Source organism: Balaenoptera ricei, chromosome 9 (assembly GCF_028023285.1).
Source record: "Balaenoptera ricei isolate mBalRic1 chromosome 9, mBalRic1.hap2, whole genome shotgun sequence".
NCBI lineage: Eukaryota > Metazoa > Chordata > Mammalia > Artiodactyla > Balaenopteridae > Balaenoptera > Balaenoptera ricei.
Window position 1 is genome coordinate 5,404,283 of NC_082647.1, and position 27,943 is coordinate 5,432,225.

At 43.0% G+C, this 27,943-nt stretch overlaps 2 protein-coding genes across 23 annotated transcripts in view; one reads left to right on the forward strand and one right to left on the reverse strand.

Annotated features, from left to right (window-relative positions):
- The window catches only part of KMT2C (lysine methyltransferase 2C), a 279,179-nt gene extending 275,788 nt beyond the window's left edge, over nt 1-3,391 (forward strand). For all 19 annotated transcript variants that reach the window (XM_059932968.1, XM_059932969.1, XM_059932977.1 and 16 more), the window contains one exon: nt 1,434-3,391. In XM_059932968.1, coding sequence (XP_059788951.1) covers nt 1,434-1,526 — 93 coding nt within the window. In that variant the 3' untranslated portion in view covers nt 1,527-3,391. The remainder of the gene's footprint in view (nt 1-1,433) is intronic.
- Nucleotides 3,392-19,178: 15,787 nt separating this feature from the next.
- GALNT11 (polypeptide N-acetylgalactosaminyltransferase 11) overlaps nt 19,179-27,943 on the reverse strand; it is a 47,553-nt gene continuing 38,788 nt past the window's right edge. For 3 of the 4 annotated variants that reach the window (XM_059932990.1, XM_059932992.1, XM_059932991.1), the window contains exons 7-12: nt 27,357-27,474; nt 25,868-26,020; nt 25,145-25,363; nt 23,631-23,735; nt 20,142-20,279; nt 19,179-19,881 (exon numbers count right to left, since the gene is read on the reverse strand). In XM_059932990.1, the coding sequence (XP_059788973.1) occupies nt 19,750-19,881; nt 20,142-20,279; nt 23,631-23,735; nt 25,145-25,363; nt 25,868-26,020; nt 27,357-27,474 (865 nt within the window). In that variant the 3' untranslated portion in view covers nt 19,179-19,749. Of the gene's footprint in view, nt 19,882-20,141; nt 20,280-23,630; nt 23,736-25,144; nt 25,364-25,867; nt 26,021-27,356; nt 27,475-27,943 lie in introns of those variants that run through there. The other variant, XM_059932993.1, reaches the window with a different exon arrangement.

Genomic DNA, 27,943 nt, shown 5'->3' on the forward strand with positions numbered 1-27,943 from the left:
CTCTTTAAAATGACGCCCGTCGTCGAGCTCATGGCCGGGAATGTCACGGGGTTGGTGCCTCGTGGTCCCCGGGGTCATCGTGGCTCACGTGAGGTCACCCTGAGGCTGTAGGCGGCAAATCTGGGGGTGCCCCGGGGGTCCCCGTGGCTCCTCCTCACACTCAGGGCCAGTACAGGCTTACAGGCTTTTCTACCAACAGATTCTTGCTGTCTCGTTAGGTGTTCTTTCCCTTGCCCCACGGATTACTTTGGCCCAGCACGTCGCCTGTTAGGATTGTTATTAGTCTTGACCGCCTTGTTTACGTTTCCTGACTTTGTCACAGTCGTGGCGAGCACGCGTTTCGAGGTGCGCTCCGTGCCTGGGATCGGGGTGTCCTGGGAAGCGGCTGCCACGCGGTGCGGGTTCCGTGGGGAGCCTCCCCTGTGCAGGGGGGGAGGCGCCTGAGGCTCTTTACTGGGTTTGAGCCCCCAGCCCTACGTGAACAGAGCTGTGAGGTTATACTTGTATTTTTTGGTCATCTTTTTGGAATGTGCTGTTTTTTAAATCAAGAATTGACCCGAGGCCTATTTTGCACATCTCACCAACTTGAGTAAATTAGAGAAAGTCTGTGAGGACCCCAGGGTGGTGTCACGGCGTGGGGACGGATGGAGGCTCGGCAGCCCCAGGCCCTGCTCACGCCGCTCCGAGTGGGCCGCGCTAAGCCCTCCAGCCTGTACCTCACCTTACACACAAGGAGAAACAGTTCCTCATGGAGTTCCTGTAAGAACTCAGTAAATACCGGTGTGTTCCCTTCCGGTGCAGAAGGGAAGTCTTTGCAAATAGTGTCCCGGGGTATCTGAATCACAGGGACCTTGGCCGTGTCAGGTTTCTCAGGGGTCGGGGCCCCGGGGTGAGGCTTCCACCTTGGGAATCACGCAGACTCCCGTCCACCTTGACAGCGGGGTTGATCTGAGATGTTACCGATAATGCGGTTGCGCCTAAATAGAGCAACGTCTTTTAAATATTCTTGTACGTGAGGAAAGATGGAGAAGGATGTTCGCAGGCAAGAGCGACTCACCTCTGCCCATCTCGTTGCCCCGTCTGGCAAGAAAGGGGCAGGGGACGCCCCCTGGGCCCGGGGATGGGGGGCTTGTCCCACCCAGAGCGGCGGGCCCGGCACCGCGGTGCGCGGTGTGGAAACGCACCGGCTGCCCTCGCCGCCTCCGGCTTGGCCCCAGAACAGTGCCTCCCGCTTGCCTCGGGCCCCGCGGGATCCCCCGGAAGAGCACGGCCGGCAGCTCCGCGGCTTCCTTTTGAGGTCCCCCCACCTCCCCACCCGAGTCCCACGGCCCCTCGACGCGTCAGGGCTTCCTTTAATTCCGTCCGTCTGTGGGCTGGCTGTGCGCAGCAGGCAGAGGGAGGCCTTTCTCACACTGTGTCTTTGCTGTGGGCAGCTTTGCTATGACTATAAGTTTGACTTTGAGGACGACCAGCACAAGATCCCCTGTCACTGTGGCGCCGTGAACTGCCGGAAGTGGATGAACTGATGCATTCCCCGCTGTCTCAGAGGGCGGCTCGTCCCTAGGAAGGAGCGATTCAACACAGCATTTGAATTTCGCAGACGGAAAGATGTTTTTGTTTTCTGTTTTGTGACTTTTTGGAAACTAGCTTCTGGGAGTCCTGATTTCCTCCGTGCTTTAGGTTAGAGGAGCACCAGGAGAAAGCCGACCGAGGCAACTTTCCTGAAGTTGCTGAGGTTAAAGAATTACAGAATGGTCCAGCACTTTTTTTTTCTTTTTCTTTTCTTTCTTTTTTCTTTTTGAGGGTGGGTTTTGTTTCGTTATGCTTCTTTAGTCTCACTAAGGAGAAACTTTTACTGGGGCAAGAGCCGATGGCCGCCCTGCCCCACCCCAGGGCAGAGGCCTTCCTGTGAATGTAAGACTGAAATCACCAGCGAAAGGGAGACGTCCAAAGTGCTGGCCACCGCCTTATCTGAAAAAGGGGCAGGCCCTCTAATTTAAAAGTTTTTAAATAAAGTAGACACCACTGAACAAGGAATGTACTGAATGACTTCCTTAGGGATAGAGCTAAGGGATAATAACTTGCACTAAAATACATTTAAATACTTGATTCCATGAGTCAGTTTATTGTAGTTTTTGATTTCTGTAAAATAAGAGAAACTTTTTGTATTTATTATTGAATAAGTGAATGAAGCTATTTTTAAATAAAAGTTAGAAGAAAGCCAAGCTGCTGCTGTTACCTGCAAAACTAACAAACCCTGTTACTTTGTACAAATATGTAAATATTTTGAGAAAAAATACAGTATAAAAATAGTTATTGACCAAATGCTACCAGGCTCTGCAGCAGCTCGGGTGCTTATAAAATGTTCATAGGGATGTTACAATATAATTTTGTTATTAAATATGCCATTATAATTATGTAATAACCAAAATTTCAACCTAGAGTGTTTGGGGTTTTTTGGAAACTACGGTCTGTTAGTACTTAATTGTTTTATACACCTTACTTCTCATAGAACAGAGTGTATGCTATGACTACAACTTTTATAGCCGTTTTGGTAATTTAAACTGATTTTTTCATATTATATTGTTGCATCCCTACTTCTTCAGTCAGGTTTTTTTGTGCTTACAATTTGTGATAACTGTGAATAACTGCTTAAAAATACCCCCAAATGGAGGCTGAATTTTTCTTCAGCAGAAGTAGTTTTGATTAGAACTTTGTTTCAAGCCACAAAGAATCATGTAAACATACTAGGATCATGTAGCAGGAACTCTAATCTAACTCTCTAGTCTTCTATTTAACACAAAAATTTGAAAAAGGAAAAAAAAAAAGGAGAGATGTGACCATGCTTGCAGCTGCAGGACCCCGGCAGTAGGGTTTTGGAAGATGTAATTTTCAACTGTGTTTGTATGAACTGTTTGTTTACATTTCTTTAATAAAAAAAACACACTGTTTTGTGTTTGCTTGTAGAAACTTAATCAGCATTTTGAACCAGGTTAGCTTTTTATTTTGTACTTAAGATTCTGGTACTGACACTTCACAGGCTAAGTATAAAATGAAGTTTCTGTGTGCACAATTCAAGTGGACTGTAAAGCTGTTGGTATATTCAGTGACGCAGTTCTCAACTTGTCATGTATATGGCATGGTGTATTTTTATCTTACAGAATAAATCAATTGTATATATTTTTCTCTTGATAAATAGCTGTATGAAATTTGTTTCTTGAATATTTTTCTTCTCTTGTACAATATTCTGACATCCTACCAGTATTTGTCCTACCGGGTTTTCGTTTTGTTTTCTGTTCTGTATAATAGTATCTAATGTTGGCAAAAATTGAATTTTTTGAAGTATACAGAGTGTTATGGGTTTTGGAATTTGTGGACACAGATTTAGAAGATCACCATTTACAAATAAAATATTTTACATCTATAAAATGCTGCCTGAGTCTCTGTTGGCGTTCTGATCACAGCTTGGAAGCTGACGAGCGCTTGAACTTCACCGACAGCCTGGCCCAGCCTTTCAGAGTGACTGGCGTGTGGACGTGATCAACTTGGTTCTCTCCCTCTTCAGATGAGAAGTTTAGATGTAAGTTCTAAGGGGGCTGCTAAGAATTGAAACTGCTCAGAATCCCATTCAACTTCCTACAACAGCTTGTGCACTGCGTGATTTTACAGAAGGTCTCCAAGCCCCCATCATCTGACCAATTCTTTTAAATGCCCGTCTGAAACGCCTCCCGTCTGTGAAGCTGTCCATCTGGACGGGGCTGGACACGGTCACGTCTGTGCCGGGCTGTAAAGCCCTTGCTCGGGGTGGCCTTTCCTTGGACCTCACGCTCGATTTCTCACCGTCAGACACACGAGGAAGGAAGCTTCAAGGCGTCGCCGCGCCAAGGCTCAGATGGGCGAGCAGGGTGCTTCTGGCTGTCAGCTCTGCTGACCTGGATGGATCCGGCCTCCCAGGGAGAGGGGCGCGGGCCGGGGGCCGAGGAGAAGCGGAGCTCGTGAGTCTGCAGGAGGAAGTGGCATCGCGCGAAGCGTCTATCGCACCAAAGCCTGTCTCTGCAGGGCCAGCCGGTGCCTCAGACCCCAGGCTCCCCTTGCAGTGGGCCCTGGGGTGACAGTGGGGGCAGGAGCAGCCCCGGCCCCGTGGCCCCAGCTGTCAGCTGCCGCCGTTCCCTTGTTCTTTGACCACACACTCAACTCATCTACTCAGCGCCTGGAAGGACCAGAACGTGACACCGGTCCCTGCGTCACTGAGCTTGTAACCTGATGCGGACACGGACAAAGACAGGTGGTTTTTGAGCTGGAGATGGAGGCGGGAGGTGGGTGGGGTTCAGGAGAGGCCGCCCTGAGCAGTGAGGACACAGGGCTGATGGGACCCGTCCCGTTCCTGCCACGACGTCTGGACCGGCACACGCCTCACCTGTGGTTCCTCAGGGTTCTCGAAACTTGCGTGACCTTCTGCGATGAGCCCACGGTCTCCTTGGTAGGAAGGGGGAAGAGCCCCTTCTCGCTGTCGTCGTGTCCCCCACTCCCGGCTCTCTGGGATCCCTGTCCCCCCGGCGTGTCCACCCGAGCTGCCGGAGGCGGCGGGAGTCTCGCTGGGCCGCGTCTCTGTCTCCCAGGAGGGTGTGGCGTTTTCCGCGCCGATGCTGCCGAGGCCTCCGGGGTCAGGTTCATGGCTCTCCGGGGTCAGGTTCATGGCTCTTCGCTGCGGCCCAGACCCCCCGGGTAGGCTCCCGATTGGGCTTCTGACGTTCTCTCCCTGCAGGTCAGGGTTTGCATATTTGAAGATTTCCTTCTGGCCCCAGAAGGTCTTTTAACCCGGTTCTTATCCCAGCCACTGAGGTGGGAAGAGTGTCTCCCCTGTGTTTCTTTGGCTACGACCGTCACCTGCTTTGCTCCGTGAAAGTCCCAGCAGGCGCGGCCCCCGCTGGCCCTCTGCTCCCCCAACCCCATCCCACCGCCGCTGGCCGCGCGGCGCTCCCAGGCCTCTGTCCTCAGCTGGCTTGCCCTCTGCAGCCCCGTCCAAACCTCCCCCTCCTCCACGCGGTGACGACTTCCCAAGCATCTGCCTCCTTCGCTCCAAACCCGGGGACGGTCGGCAGCCCTATCGCTATTACAGCAGCTTCTGCTGTGACCAGAAAAGCTACACTTCCGAGACTCGGTGCTTAGCTTCTTCCCCAGAGCTGCTCCGCCAAGATGTCCTAACCCTGGAGGTGGCAGTTCTCCCCGCCCCCGGGGGCGCCGACAGGCACCATCTAGCTGTCCTCTGGGGCCTCACCCCGCAGCCTGGCCCGAGGCCCCGTCACCTTCAGGACAAAGCGACCTGCCATCCCCTGCCCCGGACACAGGTGTTCAGGCCTCTGTGCGTCCGCCTAGACTGCTCCCCCAGGAGGCCCTCCCCGCCCTCGTGCCCCACCCCGTGAGCGCCGCGTACACGTAGAGCTTTAGTTTTACTTGACAGTCTCAACAGCTGATAAAAGTCTTTGAGGGCAGGGACTGGCACTTTCAGCCCAAAGGAGAAGAAAGAGGAGCAGGCGTGTGGGTTCCTCACCTCTCCCTCCCCACCCCCCCCACCCCCGGCTCCCGGCTTCCACTGGGGCTCAGCTGACCCCCCCCCCCCACCCCGCACAGGCGCAGCATGCTCGCTGCCCCCCCCGGCCCCCAGCAGCCCCTCCATCCCAGAGAGGGGCTTCCGGCTCCTGGAGCCCAGCTGACAGAGGAACAGAGACGGTCGATTTCTGAAACAAAGGGATACATTACTCTTGACGGTGTAGATTAATACCTGTGTAAAAATATTTGACGTTTTGTAATTAAAATACCCTTATTTTTATTTAATAAAAAATGTATTGGAATAACGGAATCACTAAAGGTCAGACCTAGAGATCGTGTAGCTCAGTGGTTTTCAATATTTTTAAGCAACAGAAGGTTTACAAAATTATTTAGACCTTTACTCTAAGTATTTGCACGTGGTGAAAATTCAAAATGTACCAGAAAGCACACAGTAAAAGCTAGGTCTCCTCTATGCCGTGTCTCTCAGCCAATTTCCCCACCCACTGGAAACCACTGCTATTGTTTTCCTGCAGATCCATCCAGAAATATTTCATGCGTATTCAAGCACATTCACCCACAGACACACACACACATGTATAAAATGTCCATGTTTATCCTTAAAAACAAAAGGAGGGAGGGGGAACAACCACCAAAAAAAACAAAACTAGAAGATGTTTAGGTAGTTTACGATTTTTCCTCATGAATAATGCTGTGATGGACGTCTACAGGTATGTACCTCAAGTAAACTGCATTATAGCAATTTACTGGACTTTTAAATAAATGTTTTGTTTGGGGATAATTTTAGATTTACAGAAAAGTTGCAAAGATAATACGGAGAGTTCCCAAATACCCCTTGTCCCGTCTCCCCTAATGTTAATATTTTATAGAACATTCTTCTTGTCGAAACGAAGAGATTAACCTTGGTGCACTCCTATTAAGTAAACTACATACATTGTTCAGATTTCACCAGTGTTTTCAGTCACGTCCTTTTTCTGTTCCAGGACCCCATCCAGGCCACCACACTGCATTCGGTCACCGTGTCTCTTTGGTCCCCTCTGGTGACAGTGTCTCAGGTTGGCCTTGCTTTTCATGACCTTGACAGTTCTGATTTGACTGTTTCATTCCTCATTATGTTCAAGCTTTCCTTTAAAACTTTTAGCACATTTTTATAAGAGCTATTTTTAATAACCATTGTCTGCTAATTCTTTCATTTCTGGGTCTCTTTAGTTAACTGATTGTTCTTTTTTCTCCTGCTGACACAGGTCGCATTTTCTTGCCTTTTCCACATCTAGTAAGTTTTACTGGATTCCAGAGTCTGCGCTTTCACGGTGAAGGCTGGATGGTGGTGTGTTCTCATTCTGGCGGCAGCTGAGCTGCTTGAGCGTTGGGTCCCCCTTTTGAAGCTGCTCTGCAAGCGTTCTCAGGATGAGTCTAACTAGGCCTCACTGCTGAGGTCTGGTCCTTCGGGGGAACGTACGGTGCCCTGGTTACTCAGCGCCGTGTCTTGGCTGCTGTGATCTCTGGAAGTGGTTCGGTTCATAGCTTCCCAGGACTCGTTCTCTCCTCGGAACGTGTTCTCGGCTCAGTCTCTTGGGGTCACGATGACCTGTGGACAGTGACGTGGCCAGACTCAAAACAGAGACCCTTTCTTCGCCTGCTCCCTCCGGCCCTACATTCTGTGCTGCAAATTCTGGCCGCGTTGGCCTCCCTGAGCTGTTCTCCGTCTCAGTTCAGCAAGACCAGCACCCTCTCTGGGGCTCCCCTCTCTGCACAGCAGGCTGGAAATTGTCTCTGGGCGGAAAGCTGGGGTGAGGCGAGGCTCCCCTTGTTCTCTGGATACTGTCCTGCAGTCCTGGGATCCCATGTTTGAAAAGAGTTGTATTCTGTATTTTTTCCTACTTTTCTAGTTGTTTACCCCAGGAGGACGAGCCCAGACCCCACAGATGTAGTAATTTTCTCATTTCTTTTTGATCAAATTTTTTCCTTCTCATCAAATTCTATTTTCTTTAAAGGCATTATTTACCATATTTCTTCACCCCTGCTGTGTTCCTTTTATTCTTCATTTCTGAAATTATTTCTTTTAATTTCAAATTTTTGCTCAAGTTCTGTCATTTGTGAGTTTTCAAATTTTGCTTTATGTTGTCATTTCACACGACTTATGTCTTCTAGTTTGTTTTGAACAAGTGTTACAGTTTTGATTGGTTCTGGGAGCCTGTCTTCCTGGTGTGCTTTCGTTCTTTCTTCCCCACGTCACCTCAGCTTTTTCCCCTACTTGATGCAGTGGGTCATAGGACTGGGGCTGCAAGTACAAAGACTGTCAACAGGGATGTTTTCTAACTATGCTGTTTGTTTTTGTTTTTGTTTTATCCTTTATGTCAGAATTCCTAAGGGCCTGAAGGGACAGGCTGTGCCTTCACCCCATCCGGCAAAACTGGGGCTACCAGTGAACGCGGCTTCCTTGCCTGGTGCTGAAGGCAGCCCACTCGTTCTGCACCTGGGTAACCGTACCCTCTCTGAATGGGAGTGGACTGAGGGGCAAGGACTTCCCAGACTAGTACTGCTCCCTGCAGTGTAGACCAGCACAGTGACCGAACCAAATGTCCGTCCCTTCTAAAGGTGGGAAAAGTTTGGGTATAAATGAAAACAAGGAAAAACTGTAGCCGAGGGTAAAGGAATGAATAAAGGGTTCTGTGATGGGAACCTAATATTTCGTTAGCACCTTGAGAGATTGTACCAGATGCTGCAAAGGGGGAAGCCATATAAGGCTGGGACCACGCCTGATTTTGGAACCTGACTGGACCGAACAGAAGCCTGCAAGCCCAAGTCGCCTCACCCTGGGAGATTCTCATACGATACGACGACAGACTGGATGGTTCCTAAGGACTGAATGGTCCAGTAACGTGCCAGTGCCTTTTGGCTCCTATGGTGGTTTTGCTACTGGGGATCCACGTTCGAAGACCGGGGGGTAAACTGCGCTACTGTGATTTATAATCGAGGCGTTGTTGGTCTCTGTCCCCATTTCCGGCAGACATCTCCTAAAACCCGTGGACTAACGTGGACGATGAGGACGACACAGGTGTCTTCTGTCGCGTGCGTGAACGGCGTGGCAGCGGCTGCCGGGAGCGCCTGGCCCCCTCCTCCGCAGCCAAGCTAGAGCTTCCCTTCTTCTCCGTTGGACCTCTCCCGCACACGTTTTACTCTGCTCCCAGCAGTTTCTCCCCAGTCTGGGGCCCTGACCTGGAAAGAAGCCCTGGCGGGAAGTTTCCAGAGTTCAGAGGCACTGGGGCGCGTGGGCCCCCTGCACTGCTCCCGGCTTAGCTGCTGCTCTCAGACTCACCACCGTGTCTCCAGCTGATACCTGTTCCCGATTTCGGGCTCCTTCATGCTCGGGCCCACCAGGGGCTCTGTTGCTGCTTCCTTTTGCTTTCTGTCATGGGCGTGGCAATAACACACAGGGCTTACAGCTGTTAGTTTGTTTCCCTACCCACTTTATTTTAGAGACTGTGAGGCTACCTTGTCACCTCGTTAGTTTGAAAACGTTATCCTCGGGTCTTCGGTTTGGCCGTGTAGCTGCTCTCACTGTACGTGGGTATCGACTGGGGGAAGATGCGAAAGCTGTGCTGCAACAGCTTCTCTGCCATCTCCTCAGAACCCACATCAATCTTTTAGCCATTTTAATGGGCGTGAAGTGGTATCTGATTGTGGCTTCACTTTGCATTTCCCTGATAACTGTGACATTAACACCTTTTCACAGGCTGAGCCGTTTTCTACATCTTTGGTGAAGGGTCTGTTCAAGTATTTTGTCCATTTTGAAAATTGGTTTAAATTAATTAAATTTTAAGCACTTTATACACTCTGGGTACTAGTCTGTGGTTTAGCTTTTTGTTTTCTCAACGGTGTCTTGAGCAGAAGCTTTTAATTTTGATGAACTCCAATTCATTCATCTTTGACGACTACTTCTTCCAATGAGTAATCTTTGCCTCCCCTAAAATTATGAAGGTATTCTTCATTTTCCTCTAAAAGCTGTATAGTTTTCTTTTTTCTATTTACATCTATGACCATCTTGAAGTAATTTTTGTGTATGGTATAAGGTAGGGGTCAAGTTTCATTTCTGTCCGTAGGGATATAAAATTCTTCCAGCACCATTTGTTATAAAGATTATTTTTGCCTAGTGGGTTTTGGTTCCTTTGCTGAAAATCAATTGCCCATATATGTGTGGGTCTATTTTTGTTCCACCAATCAATTCTTTATCTGTAAGTCATTATTACAGTCTGTCTTGAACTGGTACATGTGCTCCAACTTTATTCTTTACAAAATTACTTTGGCCACTCTTAGTCCTATGCGTTTCCATGTAAATCTGAATTTGAAAATTAGATTGTCACCTTCTACAGAAAGTCTACTGGGATTTTGATGGAGTATAGTATTAAATCTGTAGATCAAATTGTAGAGAATTAACATCCTAACAATATTGATTTTTCTAATTAATGAATATAGCGTAGTTCTCCATCTATTTAGGTTTTCTTTAATTTCTCTCAGCAATGTTTTGTATTTCTCATTGTACAAATCTTTAAGTTTTCACATTTTTGATGCTATTGTAAATTGCAATTACAATCCCATTATTTTTTATTTTGAACTGTTTGTTGCTACCATATAGAGGTACAGTTCATTTTTATTATTTTTTTTTAATAAGTTGGTGGGATATTTTTATTTTTATTTTTTTGGCCGCACGGCTTGTGAGAATCTTAGTTCCCCGATCAGGAAATTGAACCCGGGCCCTTGGCAGTGAGAGAGTCCCAACCACTGGACTGCCAGGGAATTCCCACAATTCATTTTTATGTTGACCTTTTATCTCGTGATCCTGATAAACTTCTTTACTCTATCTAGTAGTATTTTTGAAAACCCCCTGTGATTTTCTACACACTTGGTCATAGTCTGCAGATCGACAGTTTTACCTCTTCCTTTCCAACGTACATGCCCTTTATTGCTTTTTCTTGCCTATAGCAGTGGCTAAGGCTTTCACTACAAATGTTGAATGTAAGTGGTAAGTACGGGCATCCTTACCTTGTTCCTAAACCAGTCTTTTTTTTTTTTAATGATACTACCTATAGTTCTCCATAGATGCCCTTTATCAGGTTGAGGAATTTTCCTTCCATTCCTAGTTTGCTGAGTTTTTATCGTTAACGGGTATTGAATTCTGATTTTCCTGCAAGATCCTAAGCCTTTTTCTCTTGTATTATTAAATCATAATTAACACTGATTCTCTAAAGTTAAAGCAGCTTTGCATTCCTGGGATAAAACCCACTTGTTCATAATGTACCATCCTTCTTACGTATACTGGATGTGATTTGCCAATATTTTGTAAGGGAATTTTAATTCTATATTCATGAAGGATATTGGCTTATGATTTCCTGGTATACTGCTTTTAAGATGAATAGTTAAGGCTTGCTCATAACGTCAAAATTTCATAGAAGTTTTCCAGAAAAGGTTGTGTATTATTGACAACAGTTTTTTCCTCCATTGTTTGATAAAATTCATCAGTGAAACCATCTGTGCCTGGAGCTTTCTTTGTGGAAAGGTTTTTAAACTACAAATTCAATTTATTTAACAGGTGTAGAGACAGTCAGGGTGTCTATTTCTTCTTCAAAGAAATTGGGAAATTTGTTTCTTTCAAGGAATTCATTTAAGATATCAGATTTATTGGCAGAAATGTGGTTCCTAATAAGCCCTTACTCATTTATAAAATACAGTTTATTTTTTACAGCAATTTTAGGTTCACGGTAGAATCGAGCAGGAACTGTAGAGCACACAGCTTCCCCACCAACACCCCTGCGCCAGAGCAGGGCCTTCGTTAGAGCTCGTGAACCTGCCCTGACACATCACTGTCACCCGAAGCCCATAGCTGACATTACAGTTCACTCTTGGTTTGGTGCCTTCTGTGGGTTTTAACTACCATTACGGTATCATATACAGGAGATTCACTGCCTGAAGAATCCTCTGTGCTCTGCCTATTCATCTTTCTCCCCCCCACCCTACCACTGGCAACGAATGATATTTTACTGTCTCCATGGTTTTCCTTTTTCCAGAATGTCACAGGGTTGGAATAATACAGTACACAGATTTTTCAGGCAGCTTCTTTCTGAGTAATACACACTTAAGATTTGTCCATGTTTTTTTGTGGCTTTATAGCTCATTTCTTTTCAGCACTAAATATTCCATTGTCTAGGTGTACCACAGTTTATTTATCCGTTCACCTACTGAAGGACATCTGAGTTGCTTCCAAGTTGGCAATTACAGATAAAGCTGCTGTAGACATTTGCGTGCAGGTTTTTGATCATATGATAAGAGTATATTTATAGTTTTGCAAGAAACTGCCAAACTATCTTCCAAAGTGGCTGCACCCTTTTGTGTTCCCACAAGCAATGAATGAGAGTTCCTGTTGCTTATCTTTTTTAACATCTGCAGAATCTCTAGTAAAGTTGCCACTCTCACTACTGATATTGGTAATTTCTTTTTTTTTTTTTTTTTTTTTGACTAGAGTTTTAACAGTTTTATTAATATTCTTGATCCAGCTTTTGGTTTCATTAATTTTTAATTTTCTCTTTCATTCATTTCCATCCTAATATTTAATATTTCCTCTGCTTCTTTGTTCTTCTAACTTGCTCTTCTTTTCCTACTTTAAAGTGGAAGCTTGTCATTGATTTTAAACGTTTATTCTTTTCTAATACAGCTTAGTTTATAAAGTTTCCAAGTACTGAGTTAGCTACATCCTACAGTCTTTGATATGTTGTGTTTTCATCTTCAGGCAGCTGAAAATAGCCTTTTGATTTCTTCTTTGACCCATAGAGTATTGGGAAGTATGTTCTTGGTTGATTTTCAAATATTTGAAGATTTTCCAGGTATTTTTTATTGATTGATTGATTGCTACACCGCGCGGCTTGCGGGAGTCTTAGTTCCCCAACCAGGGATTGAACCCAGGCCCTCAGCAGTGAAAGCGCAGAGTCCTAACCACTGGACCACCAGAGAATTCCCCCAGGTATCTTTTTATTATTGATTTCTATTACTGTTATTCTTGTTATTGATTGCTCATATAATTTGCATGAGTTGAATTTGTATAAATTTGTATAAAAATTTATTGAGATTTCTTTAATATCCTGGAACATGATCTCTGTTGGTAAATATTTCACGTGTACTCGAAAAGAATGAGTATTCTATGTCAAGTTGGTTAATAGTATTGTTCAAGTTTTCGATATCCTGTTTCATCCACTTGTTTGATGACGTATATTGATATTTTGAAGTTGTGTCATTACGTATATAAATGCTTGAGATTATTTCCTCTTAATGAATTGACACCTTTATCATTATGAAACAACCCACTTTATCCCTAGGAATATTCTTTGCTCTGAAATCTCCTTTGTCTAATATTAATATAGCCACTCTAGATGTCTTCCAGTTGGTGTTCAACAGGCATATACATATTTTCCCACCCTTTCATTTTTAATTCACTTGTGTCGTCATCTTCAAAGTGAGTTTCTGATAGGCAGCATGTAGTTGGATCTTGCATTTTTATCCAATCTAACCATCTCTGCCTTCTAACTGGGGGCATTTAGACCCAGTTACAAAAAAAAAAAATTATTTTTTATTGAGGTGTAGGTGATGTAAAATGTTATATAAGGTTCAGGTGTACAACATAGTGATTCACAATTTTTAAAGGTTATACTCCATGTATAGTTATTATAAAATATTGGCTATATTCCATGTGCTGTACAATGTATCCTTGTAGATTATTTTATACATAGCAGTTTGTACCTCTAAATCCCCTAACCCTGTCTTGCCCCTCCCCACCCCCTTCCCTCTCCCCACTGGTAACCACTAGTTCTCTGTATCTGTGAGTTTGTTTCTTTTTTGTTATATTCACTAGTTTATTTTTTAGATTCCACATATAAGTGATATCAGAGTATTTGTCTTTCTCTGACTTATTTCATTTAGCATAATACCCTCCAAGTACATCCATATCGTTACCAATGGCAAAATTTCATTCTTTTTTTATGGCTGAATAGTATTCCATTGTGGGTATGTGACTGTGTGTGTGTGTGTACACACATCTTTATCCATTCACCTGCTGGTGGACACTTAGGTTGTGTGCATATCTTGACTATGGTATATAATGCTGCTATGAACATTGGGGTGCATGTATTTTTTCGAATTAGTGTCTTGTCTTCTTCAGATACATACCCAGGAGTGGGATTGCTGGATCATACGGCAACTCTATTTTTAGTTTTTTGGGGAAGATCCATACTGTTTACCACAGTGGCTGCACCAATTTGTGTCCTTACCAACAGCGTACAGCAGTGGTCCCCAACCTTTCTGGCACCAGGGACTGGTTTCATGGAAGATAATTGTTCCATGGATGGGGGGTGGGGGGGATGGTTCAGGCAGTAATGCAGGTGATGGGGAGCAGCAGATGAAGCTTTTGCTTTGATTTGTAAATACCGAAAAATCCTTGCATCCTTGAGATATATCCCACTTCATCATGGTGTTTGATCCTCTTAGTATACTGTTATATTTTTAATTAATTAATTAATCAATTTATGGCTGCATTGGGTCTTCGTTGCTGCACATGGGCTCTCTCCAGTTGTGGTGAGCGGGAGCTACTCTTCGTTGCGGTGCATGGGCTTCTCATTGCAGTGGCTTCTCTTGTTGCAGAGCACGGGCTCTAGGTGTGCGGGCTTCAGTAGTTGTGGCACGCGGGCTCAGTAGTTGTGGCTCGCAGGCTCCAGAGCGCAGGCTCAGTAGTTGTGGCTTAGTTGCTCTGCGGCATGTGGGATCTTCCCAGACCAGGGCTCGAAGCCGTGTCCCCTGCATTGGCAGGCGGATTCTTAACCACTGCACCACCAGGGAAGTCCATGTTTTTTTCTTGATGAGTCTGGCTAAAGGTTTATCAGTTTTGTTATCTTTTCAAAGAACCAACCTTAGTTTCATTGATCTTTTCTATTTTTTTTTTTTTTAGTCTCTACTTCATTTATTTCTGCTCTTTCTTTCCTTCTACTAATTTTGACTTTTGTTATTCTTTTTCTAGTTCCTTTAAGTGTAAGGTTAGGTTGTTTGAGATTTTTCTTGTTTCCTGAGGTAAGCTCGTATTGCTATAAACTTCCTTCTTAGAACTGCTTTTGCTGCATCCCATAGATTTTGGATCATTGTGTTTTCATTTGCCTTTGGGTATTTTTTTTTTTTTTAATTTCCTCTTTGTTTTTTTCATAGATCCAGTGGTTATTTAGTAGTTTATTATTTAGCCTCCACATGTTGGTGTTTTTTGCAGGGTTCTTTTCTTGTAGTTGATTTCTAGTCTCATACAGTTGTGGTTGGAAAAGATGCCTGACATGATTTCATTCTTAAATTTACCAAGGCTTGGTTTGTGGCCTAGCATGTGATCTATCCTGGAGAAAGTTCCCACGTGCACTTGAAAGAAAGAATGTGTATTCTGCTGCTTCTGGATGGAATGTTCTATATAAATCTGTTAAGTCCATCTGGTCGGTCATTTAAGGTCAGTGTTTCCTTATTGATTTTCTGTTTGGATTATCTGTATATTGATATAAGTGGGGTGTTAAAGTCCCCTACTATTGTTGTGTTACTGTTGATTTTCCCCTTTACATCTGTTAATATTTGCTATTATGTATTTAGGTGCTCCTATGTTGGGTGCATATATGTTTACAATTGTTAAATCATCTTCTTGAACTGAGCCCTTGATCATTATGTAATGTCCTTCTTTGTCTCTTGTAACAGTCTTTATTTTAAAGTCTATTTTGTCTGATGTAAGTAGTGCTACTCTGTCTTTGACTTCCGTTTGCATGGAATACATTTTTCCATTCCCTCACTTTCAGTCTGTGAGTGTCCTTAGATCTGAAGTTAGTCTCTTATAGGCAGCATATATAGAGGTCTTGTTTTTGTATCCATTCAACCACCCTTGTGTCTTTCGATTGAAACATTTAGTCCATTTACATTTAAAGTAATCATTAATATGTACGTTCTTATCGTCATACTGTTTTTGTAGGTCTTTTTTGTTCCTTTCTTTTGTTTTTCTCTCTTGTGATTTGATGGCTATCTTTAGTGTTATGTTTGGATTCCTTTTCCCTTTTTGTGTATCTATTACAGATTTTTGGTTTGTTGCTACCATGAGATGTGTGTATATATGAGTATGTATGTATATATGTATGTGTTCAGTTACTGATCCCTTAATTTCAAATGCATTTTAACAATCCTGCATTTGTACTCCCTTCCCCTCATGATTACTGTTTTTGACGTCATATTCTGCACCTAATTACTTTGTGTATTCCTTAACTGCTTATTGTGGATATAAATGATTTTACTACTTTTATCTTTTAACCCAAACTTTGTACATGGGTGACTTCCTACCTTTATCTTTGCCTTCGCTGGTGAGGTGTTTCGTTTCATAATTTTCATGTTTCTAGTTGTGGCTTTTTCTTTTCCACTTAGAGAAGTTCCTTTAACATTTCTTGTAAAGTTGGGTTGGTGGTGCTGAACTCTTTCAGCTTCTGCTTCTCTGTAAAACTTTTTGATTTCTCCATCAAATCTGAGAGCCTTGCTGGGTAGAGTATTCTTGGTTGTAGGTTTTCCCCTTTTATCACTTTAAATATACCATGCCTCTCCCTTCTGACCTGCAGTGTTTCTGCTGAAAATTCAGCTGATGTTATGGGAGTTCCCTTGTAAGTAGCTTGTTGCTTTTCCCTTGCTGCTTTAAATATTTTCTCTTTAATTTCTGCCATCTCAATTACAACGTGTCTTGGTGTATTCCTCCTTGGGTTAATCCTGTATGGGATTCTCTGTGCTTCCTGGACTGAGATATCTGTTTCCTTTCCCAAGTTAGGGAACTTTTTGGCTATTGTGTCTTCAAATATGTTCTCAGCGCCTCTCTTTTCTCCTTCTGGAACCCCTATAATGTGAATATTAGTGCATTTGTTGATGCCCAAGAGGTCTCTCAAACTGTCCTCATTTCTTTTCATTCTTTTTTTCTGTTCAGCACCAGTGATTTCCACCACTGTCTTCCAGCTCATTGTTCCTCTGTATCATTTAGTCTACTATTGATTCCTTCTAGTGTACTTTGCATTTCAGTTACTGAATTCCTCATGTTAGGTTGTTGTTCTTTATATTTTCTCTTTGTTAAAAGCTTCTAGCTTCTTGCTCTGTGCACCCATTATTCTCCAAGCTCCTTGATCATCTTTATGACCGCTACCCTGAGCTCTTTTTGGGTAGGTCACCTGTCTCCACGTCACTTAGTTCTTCTTGGTCCTCTGTTGGGAACATGTTCCTCTGTCACCTCCTTTTGCCTGATGTCCTGTTTGTATGTATCTTATAGGTCGGTTACATCCCCCAGTCTCGGTGAAGGAGCCTTTTGTAGGAGACACCCTATGCGAGCAGCACACTCCCCTCTCCTCACCAGAGCTGTGTGCTTTAGGGTTTCCCCCATGAGGGCTGTGTGGGTCCTTCTGTTGTGGTGGGCTGACTACTGTGGGCAGTCTAGTAGGCTTGGACCTGCCTTGTGCAGAGGCTGCTGGTTGACAGGGCTGAGTCATGAGGTGTCTGGCTGCAGAACCCTGGGGCTGCTCCCTGCCCACAGGTGGGTGAAGCCAGGCCCTGGGGTTAGTGCCAGCCTACTGGTGGACAGAGCAAGGTCCTGAAGTCTGGTTCCAGGGCCCAGGAGTCCCAAAGCTGGCATCAGATTGCTGATGGGTAGGGCCAGTCCCTGACAGTTGGCTGCAGGGTCCAGGATGTCCTGAAACTTATGTTGGCCTGCTAGTGGGCAGGGCCAGGGCCCAACTAGTCCCAGGGCAGGATCTAACCTGCTAGTAGGTGGACTGGGTCTGCAGGCTACAGGGCTTTGGTTTTCTTTTGGCTGGTGGATGAGGCTAGTTCTGAGGCTAGAGCAGGCCTGTTGATGGGAGGCACCAGGGCCCCAGGGTCTTTGACTGGAGGCCCCTGGGGGTCCTGGGTCTAGTGCCTGCACACTGGTGCTAGGGCCAAGTCCTGGGCCCTCTGGTGGGCAGGGCCATGTCCAGGGCAGCCAAAAGCTCAGGGGGTCTTAAGGCAGCCTGTCTGTTGGTGGGTGGGGCTGTGTCTGTGCCCAGTTAGTTAGTTAGCTGCTTGGCCTGAAGTGTGCCAGCACTAGTGCCTACAAGCTGTTGGGCCAGAGCAGGGCTGGGTCCTGAGGCTTAATAGGCTAGAGGAAGGATTCCAAAATGGTGCTTACCAGCACCAGTGTCCCCACGATAGAACTAGCTGCCAGAAATGGCTGCCACCAGCGTCTGTGTCCCCAGGGGGAGCTCCAGTTGCCTCCTGCCTCTCCCAGAGACTCTCCAAGATCAGCAGGTAGGTCTGACCCAGGCTCCTTTCAAATTACTGCTTCTGCCCTGGGTCCTGGAGCATGTGAGATTTTGCGTGCATCCTTTAAGGGTGAAGTCTGTACTTCCCTCAGCCCTCCGTGACTCCTGAAAGTAAGCCCCCTGGCCTTTAAGCCAACTGCTCTTTTGGGGCTTCTCTTCCCAGTGTGAGACCCCCGGGCTGGGGAGCTCAACGTGGGGTTTGGACCCTTCACTCCTTTCGTAGAACCTTTACAATTGTAGTTAGTCAGTCTCCCGTTTGGGGGTCACGCACCCGGGGTATGGGACTTGACTACAGTGGTGACCCCAGCCCCCCTACCTGTCTCACTGTGTGGTTGCAGAAGATCTTTTCTGGTTGGTAGGTTCTGGTCTTTATCATCAGTGGTTGTTCTGCAAATAGTTGAAATTTTGGTGTGCCCATTAGAGCAGGTGAGTTCAGGGTCTTGCTACTTCACCATCCTGGCCAATCTCCACCTAACTTAGGAGCTTCCAAGGTGCCACGGGGGCTGGACTTCGTTTCCAAGAGTTGAGGGCCCTCACGCAGGTCGTCTGACAACACTTGGTGAGACTGTGCAGACACAAGCCGGGGTCAACTGGACCCATTTACATTTAATCAAATTACATTTAATGTGATTATTGATTTTGTGGTATTTAAATCTATCATCTTGCTTTTTGTATCCTATATGTACCACCATCTGGTCTTTAAAGTTAAATGACAGACAAAATGTTTAGTATAAATACAAACAATACATTATTCTCTAGCATGTTGCAAATTGGTACTTAAACTGCTTTGTGCGGCCAGATAAAATAACTGAGAAAATACCCTATGAGACTATGTCTCCTCTGAGATGTAATTTTGGTGGGAAAAACTCACTTTATATTTGGACATTTACAGTATATACAGATGATTCCTAAATTTATATCTCTAACTGAAATATATCTTCTGAAATCCTGACCTCTATATCCAAGTAGATATAACACCTATTTAACAACCCTACCTGGGTGTTTCACAGGCAACTTTAATGTAACGTATTCAAATTCACATACCTTCAGCTTCAAACTCACATAGTTCAAGCTAAGAAACTGAAACATCCCTAAGGTTAGGGCTGCTACCTACCTAGCTTATTGGTTCATCAGCCGAATCCCTGTGCATTTCTTACCATGTATCACATACATAGGATAACTAAGACCAGAGACCCCAATACAAGATGAAAGAGAAGACAAAAAAATCCTAGATAAATCATCAAAAGGATCCTTTATTGTAAATGTAGATAGTACCATAATTCATCAAAATAATTTATAATAGTTAACTCTCTTAAATATAATCTTATAAATGATGCCTTCTGAAGTTAAATGTAATGTGGATTCAGTTTATTTAAAACTATTTAGAACATGGTATTAGAAATTAAAAAAAAAAAATTAACTGTCATCTACAAAATCTTCTAAGAAAGGAAATCATGACAAGTTCCTGATCAGATAAACGCCACTCCATTACTTAAGGGGCTTAAAAGGAAGCATAAATAAATTTGAATAGACATCTCCATTTCCTGGGCTTTATCCTTCTATACAAACCTGACTCTTTAGAGAGTTAAAACTGCATTCTGCTTTCCTACCATAAGTAAGAAATTCCTTAACAGCAGTTGAGAAATGACCTGAACCTCTTGGTGAACCATACTTCTTCACCTCCCGATGGTCACTCGGGGCTGCAACCTCTACTGTGTCTGCTGTCTCACCTCTGCTAGTGTCCCAGGCGTCTCCATGTTGAGGACAAGCATGACAAACCACCGTTCCAGCCACAGCATCCACCTTAACCTTCCAAATGCCACTGCTGTGAGGAGGAGCCATCACAGATGGCCATGGCAACAAAGCCTCCGCGACTCAGTGGATCGACCGCTCTCAGGCACTGTCCAACTGACACCTGGTACAGCCGATTATTCCTCTGAAAATAAAGTGGTGGCAAGAAAAAAATACCACCAGTTACTTGCTTTAAGTTAAAAAACTTATTGCCAGAATATGGTAAAGAAGAGACAGAAATCTAGAAGAGACGTGGAACATTTCAGATTACTTATTTATGGGATGCTACAAACTCAGAACGACCTTCTACAAGGTAAATAGAATATGAGTCCCTCTGCCATGCTCCCTCCCTCAGCCTTGTCTGTCTCCTCACATCCTCCCATCACCACTAAGCAAGCTCCTCACCCCAAAGGTCCACTGCTGGGATCCTCCTGACCCATGGCACTTCATGAGTCGTGGTGGGTCTGCTGAGCGAGTTTCTGACATATCCAGGCAAAGGAGATTATTTAAAACCAATTCGTGCTCTTCATTATAAATCCAAATCTAAGGAAGAAAATAAAAGATCAAAACCTCAAGTTCTGCTTCAGATTCTGAAATGCAGACTGCACGACACTTCACACATTTGTGGAAGAATGGATTTATTTTGTATGGTCTCTTACAGCAGGAACAGACCAGGTTAGTTATCTGAAAATGGAGTGAATTAACACAGGAGAAAGTAAGGTGCAATTCCAGGAAGAAATGTAAGCAGTGGTTGAATTAACTTAATTGACTGTGTTTAATTGAGCACAAGATTATAGATCTTCCCCAATTCCAAGATTTCACAATTATACAATGCTTTTAATTCTCACACTGTGTAGAACTGAAGGAGCCCAGTGAGGCGGCTGGGTTGCCTTCTGTACACAGAGAACACCTGAGGCTCTGATTTTCATATTTCCCTCATCTGTTGGGCAGTGACGATGTGCATAAGCTGTCATATCCCATCATCCTGCGGAACAGTATCCTCTATTCCCGGCTCATAATAACATTTGCACTGAGATTACGATCTCATTGATGGCCCCAAAGCAGGATTCTCCTTAGATGTGCAAATGATCTTTGAGGATAGTTGTCTTTATGGTGTCTCAGATTATTTTCAGGAACAAAGGCCTGAAACTGGCTGAAATGGCCAAGTGCAATGAATAAATTTATTCTCCAACATGCACCATCACTAAATTGAAAAGGAAAACGTTTTCTTCTATCCTCTGAATTATGTTATTCATTACTGCTTCTACCTCCAGGCCCAAAATGTATGTGTGCTGCCTCTGTCGGTACGAAGAGAAGGGTCCCCGTCAGCGCCCTGACAGAACACCAGTGAAACAGAGGTGCTGGTGCCTTACAATCCGTGCTGTCCAACAGAGGAGCCGCCGGTCCACACGTGGCCACTGAGCACTGGCAGTGTGTCAAGTGTGACTGGGGAAAGGAAATTTAAACTAACTAAAATGAAATAAAATCACCAATTCAGCAGCCACATGTGGCTAGGGTCTAAGTACAATTCTGTGCAGTCACAACATAGTATGGATAGGAGAGTGTAACTCCATCTCCTCAAACCTCTTACAGTTTCTGGAACAAATTTCACCAATCTCATCCTACTACAACCTAAACCACCAAAACCTCACTACAATTTAACACTTCCATGTCTACAACACTGACACCTCTCGCACCCAGACGTGGCACAAAACCCTCTTTAAACCATGTTTTCCAGTATGTTAACACCTTAGATAGTGTGCATGAACTCTCCTAGAAATAAGATGTGATCTATGAAATTTCAAAGGACACACTCTATCCAAAAAGGGCCCAAGTGTTCTTTTCATTCTTGAATGACCCCGTCCACCACTCAAATGGAAACGTAAGTAAATGAAGCTTGCTTACGACATGTTTTGAGCACTGCAATCTTGAGGCACTACAACTAGGAGATTAAACCAATGTTAGGTTATGCTATTTTATCAGATGCAAAGCAGTTTGCAGTAAGTTTTCTGCTTATTTTTAGGTTCACTTAGTATCGCTGAAACGACACGTAAGTTCAGAATAAATTATGTGAATGACATGAATTGAAATTGTGCTGTTTCCTCTAACTACTAAAAATCAGTTAGGAAAACTCAATTTCACAGAAAACTCTACAAAAGATATTCTGATTCATCCAATGCAGATTTAATGTTCTGGACCAGAAAGAAGATGCACGTCCTTTGCCATTTCTAACAAATTCATATAGCTTTCAATTAATTCTATATAATTCAAATTCATTCTGTGTAACTGCAAAGTACAAATAATGCTCTAAACAAACAAAATATTACTATGACAAACAATAACCAGAGGTAGGGAAAATGTACAAAGGAGACCACAATAGTATTAGACAGATGATCTCTAAAATCTCTAAAATCATTCCCAGCATTCCCAGCGTAAACAACTTAACTTCAGCAAGTGGCGCTGGGAAAGTTGGACAGCCGCATGTGAATCAATGAAGTTAGAACACACCTTCACACCATACACAAGACTTAAATACAAGACACGACACCATAAAACTCCTAAGAGAGAAGATAGGCAAAGGCAAAACATTCTCTGACATTAATTGTACCAATGTTTTCTTAGGTCAGTCTCCCAAGGTAAAAGAAAAAAATGGGACCTAATCAAACTTACAAGCTTTTTGTATAGCAAAGGAAACCGTAAGCAAAACGAAAAGATAGCCTACAGGCTGGGAGAAAATATTTGCAAATGATGTGACCGACAAGGGCTTAATTTCCAAAATATACAAACAGCTTATACAACTCAACAACAAAAAAAAGAAGCAACCCAATCGAAAAATGGGTACACAAGACCTAAATAAACATTTCTCCAAAGAAGACATACGGATGGCCAACAGGCACAAGAAAAGATGCTCAACATTGCTACTTACAAGAGAAATGCAAATCAAAACTACAATGAGGTACCACCTCACACTGATCAGAATGGCCATCATTAAAAAGTCTACAAATAACAAATGCTGGAGAGGGTGTGGAGAAAAGGGAACCCTCCTACATTGCTGGTGGGACTGTAAATTGGTGCAACCACTGTGGAGGTTCCTCAAAAAACTAAAAATAGAGCTGCCATATGATCCAGCAATCCCACTCCTGGGCATATATCCGGAGAAAACCGTAACTTGAAAAGATACATGCACCCCAATGTTCATAGCAGCACTATTCACAATAGCCAAGACATGGAAACAACCTAAATGTCCATCAACAAATGAATGGATAAAGAAGATGTGGCACATATATAATGGGATACTACTCAGTCATAAAAAAAGAATGAAATAATGCCATTTGTAGAAACATGGATGGACCTAGAGATTATCATACTAAGTGAAGTCAGAAAGAGAAAGACAAATACCACATGATATCACTTATATGTGGAATCTCAAGTATGACACAAATGAACTTATCTACAAAACGAACAGATTCACAGACACAGAGCACAGACTTGTGGTTGCCAAGGGGGAGGGGAGTTGGGAGAGGGATGGATTGGGAGTTTGGGATTAGCAGATGCAAACTTTATACAGAGAATGGATAAACAACAAGGTCCTACTGTATAGCACAGGGAACTATATTCAATACCGTGATAAACCATAATGGAAAAGAATATATATATGTATAACTGAATCACTTTGCTGTACAGTAGAAATTAACACAACATTGTAAATCAACTATGCCTCATTAAAATAAATTTTAAAAGACAAACAAAAAACCCCAAAACAATTTTTAAAAAGTCAGATTAAAATCTTGATGTCTGCCCCTCCCTGCTCAAGACTGACTGCCAGCAGCTTCCCTTTCCTTCACTGAAGGACACTGTCCACAGACTGGCTGAGAGCCCAGAGGCCTAACTCACCTGATTTGGGTCACTGTAGTCACACGCCTTAAGCACTACTAGGCCTCCCTTCTGACTTGGGCGGCCCTGGGCCGCCAGACACTTGTGGGTCTGGAGGTGATAGAGCTGTAAAAGAAGAGATTGCTCTTGACAAGCTGGTATGTACAGAAAGACTAATGTCAGAAGATGCCTTAGAATGCTAGAAAAGGAGGTTTTAGAGGAAATATTGAAAACATTATTCCAGAGGTATGGATTCTAAAGGTCATAAAAAAGCATTTTTTATTACTGAATTCTAGCTTTAGCACACAGGAGCATCCCAATAGAGACTTCAAGGTTATAGGCAATTTTAACAATATATGCAGGCAGTGTCAAGTAGAAATTCTACCTAAAGATACAAGGTTACTAATCTACTATAGGGGAGGAAGGAAATTAAATACCATCTCTCCACTAAAGAACCTTAAAATGAAACTCAGGAAATAAGAACAAAAGGTACAAACAGACAGTACATAATTAAATATAATATACATACCTAACTGGAGATAAACAGATTATAAATGCCATAGGAATGCCAAAGGTGAGATACATAAAAGAAGCAGAGTATCTAGTCTAAGTAAAACGATTAGTTTAAATATTAAATGTGATAAGATATGCAAGGCAAAAATAATAATGGTAAGGGATTTCAACTATATGGACATACACCGGTACCTATTTTTACTTAAAGAGAAAACACCTAATAATAATAAACATCTTGATGACTTTTATAAGATAGAACAACAAGATAGGAGAAGGCTCTAGGCTTAATTCTAGCCACTTAAAAATTGCTGGCATTGTGAAAGAACCAGGAGAGGGATGCCTTCTTTATAACACAAAAGGGAAATTCGGGCAACAATTACAATATCTACACTTTCAGGAAGCAAATTCTAAGAAATGATTCAAGAAAACGGTACGATTTTATGGGCTAGACATCTAAAATTGAAGTGATACTATAAAACTGAAGAAATTTTATAAGAACCAAAAGGGAATATCTAAAGAATTGTGGTTGATCAATGGGTTTCTGCTAAGCTCAGATGACTGCTCAGGACATCGGGTGTAAAACCTGACTTGGTACCACCACTTAGACCCTGACCACCATTTTTCACTTCCTGTCTGCAGTCAGTTCCAGAGCTGAGGCCAACAGTATACAGCTGCCCCATTTCTCCTTTGTTTTCCTTTTTGGACTGGTCTCTAACAAGTGAATTTTACACTCACTCACATTGCCTTTATTTGTATATTCACATTTATAGCTATCCTCTTGGAAGCCAGCACATAACTTAGAGAAGCCATGTTCTCTTTAACACTGGCAGGTAAAGGATCTTCATATAAACAGCAAAGATATTAAAATTTCTAAGGTCTTACACCTGAGTAGAGGAAATTCTCCTAAAAAGAATATAATGGAAGGCAAGCCAGAGGCTATCCTTAAATATTTTAAGTCTACAATGTCACTTATTATATCACACAACATTTAATGAAACATTTTGCTAGGATCACTTTCTTACCCTTCCACGTTGGAGGACTTTGGGGCGTTTTGGCCCTCTATTGATAAAAATGGGTTGCTGGGGTTTGGCATTGGGCCCAGATATCTGCATCTCTGGGTAAATATTATCCAAATACCATTTAAATGATTTACAATCCAACTTCTTCCTCAATTCAACACGCTCACTGATATTTCCATAGTTTCTGGTTCTCAGATCAGGTCTTAAGGAAAAATACTGCTCCTGAATTTAAAAAAGAAAAATGAAAAATAAGAGAATAGATTTTTTTGTTTAAATGAATCACACCTCAAAAAAGCCATTACAAAGAAAATACTGAGAGTTGCATATGGCAGAAGAGGAGGTGGGAAGGAATACAGCGTGTGCAGAGTCTTGAGAGGGGAAGCAGGGGGACTGGGTCAGAGCAAAGCCCAGTGAGCAAAAGAGGAGCCAGGTTCTTGGGAGTCACAGGAGGGAGACAGGCGGATAAAGAAACTGAAGAGAAACACAGTTTCTTCTGGTGCTGGCTATATTACTTCTCATAGACTAGACACTTGGAAAATTTAAAAAGGAGTCACAACAAAAAATGAGTGAAAGACTGGGTAAAGAGAAGAGAGAGAAGAAACCCAGAAAGACACGGCCCTAAAGCGAAGGTCATTCAACAGAAATCGGCCAGAGAGAGAAGCAACCAAAGCCAACGGAGTTACCAGCCTTATCATCCATCCTTCTCGGTGAGAGATTTAATCTCACCTTATATTCATCCAGCCAAACATGTGCCAGCCGCAAGGAGTTGTGTGTCATGGTGTCCTGGCCCTCTGGAGAACCATACGGTCGCCTTTTCCGGAAAATGTGTCCAACTCTAGAGCAAGGGATGATGAAGAGCTTACCTCCACACATCCAGATCTGGTCAGAAGCAGAATATGTGTTAATAGCTCCTCACAGTGCTGTGAAATCGATGTACGAATTTTCATGAAAACAGGTGTTTGTGAAACCTTGCAAGATGCTTTATCTTATTAGATATAACTATTCAAATAGAATAAAGTCAAAGTGTATATTTTTAAAAATTATCTGTCTTTACGATTAAAAAGAAACAAAACTCTAAAACAATGTAATATTCTTTTACTACCCTGTGTCTAAAATTGTACTTACCATACATGTTGTTTTAACAGATCAAGGAAGTTGACCTTCAGGACTTAGGGACAAAGAATGCTTACTCATCAATCCTCTAATCTCAGTTTTACAGGTACTTTCTCATGAAACATAGACAAACATACACACACCACTTCTTAGAAAAAAAATTTTTTTTATAAAATATACAGAATAACTCTAGATTAAGATTCAGATCTTAGTTCTGGTCTAAATTTTGCTCTTGACGGAGTTACTTTATATAGTTATTTCAATTTTTATGAGACTCAATTACCTTATCTACAAAGACTGAACTAACAATATCTATTATACCTTGCAACTTTCAAATTCTAAAGATTAAGTAGGAAAATACATTTGCAAAAATACGAAATGGCATATGCACAAGGTATTAGGGTATCTGAATGGGGGGAATTCTGTTACGTAGACCAGGAGATGGGAGGCGGGGAGTGGGGCCCTCTGCTGAGAGAGAGAAATCTGAATTCCTTCCCTTGCCCTCTTTCTGCCTTTTCCAAAGACCGTCTTACCACCACAGCTGAGCCACAGACCCCACCCACAGCTGTCATCTGCCCAACCTTAGCAGCTGGAGGGAACGGTATATATAAAGGATTCAGTAATCTATACGCAGGTGTTGATATCATTTATCTTATCAGCTGTGCTACTCCTGAAAGTGAAATGAGGAGCTATTAATAATCTCTCCAGGAGAACAGGTGTGAACCAGGATGGTCTCGCACAGTCAGGAAAATCTGATGACCCCAACTATGTATGTCTAGGGTTATCAAATAAGATTAATAAATGGACAAAGAAAGAACAAAACTCTAGATTAAATGCACATGAAGACTTCTTAATACATACCTAACTATTCATTACAACTATCACTTTTAAATTCTTACAAAATAAATGCAAGGCTTCTTATAGGCTTTTGATATTTTGAATGGGTATTATCCACATTATAGATTGTGGTAAAATAGTATTCATTAAGGACAATTTGTTAATAAAGACAGTCAAAGAGAATTTACAGAAAATATGGGATCATGGATGAAAATTATATTCCTTGCACACAGTTAATAATCAAGCATGCAAAAAAAAAATTTACCCGAAATGATATTTCTAAATTTTCTCCTCCCCAGATATCCATGCCACTGTCATACTGTCCAAGTTCACTGAAATAGTTTCTGTTCATGGCAAACAATCCTCCAGCCATTGTAGGTGACCTAGAAAAGGAAAACAATTATTGTATCAATTGTATTGTCAATTATCTACTGTTCTTGTTTTAAAAAATTCAGTGCAGCTTTAGAACATTACTAATAGAAACTAGATTAACTATTATGAAACATTTTGTCTGATTTATGAGGGAATGAGCTGGGCCCCATAACTTAATTTTCTAGATCGCAAGCCCTGGCAAATGAAGGCTACTTTTCTAAGTATCACAAGTACTTTTAAAAATTGATTATAACTACTGTTGACAGAAATCCACCTGAATTATTTAATTCCTTCGACAGTCTCACAGAGCCACTGGGATTAAAAACTGAGCTCCAGGGCCTGCCAAGGAGAGAGCAGACAAACGTCACGCTTTGAATTGGACTCACACATGTGTTAGACCAGTGGTCCCCGGAGACATTTTTAGCTGTCACAGCAGTGGGGGAGGGGTGCTACTGGCGTCTGATGGGTAGAGGCCAGATA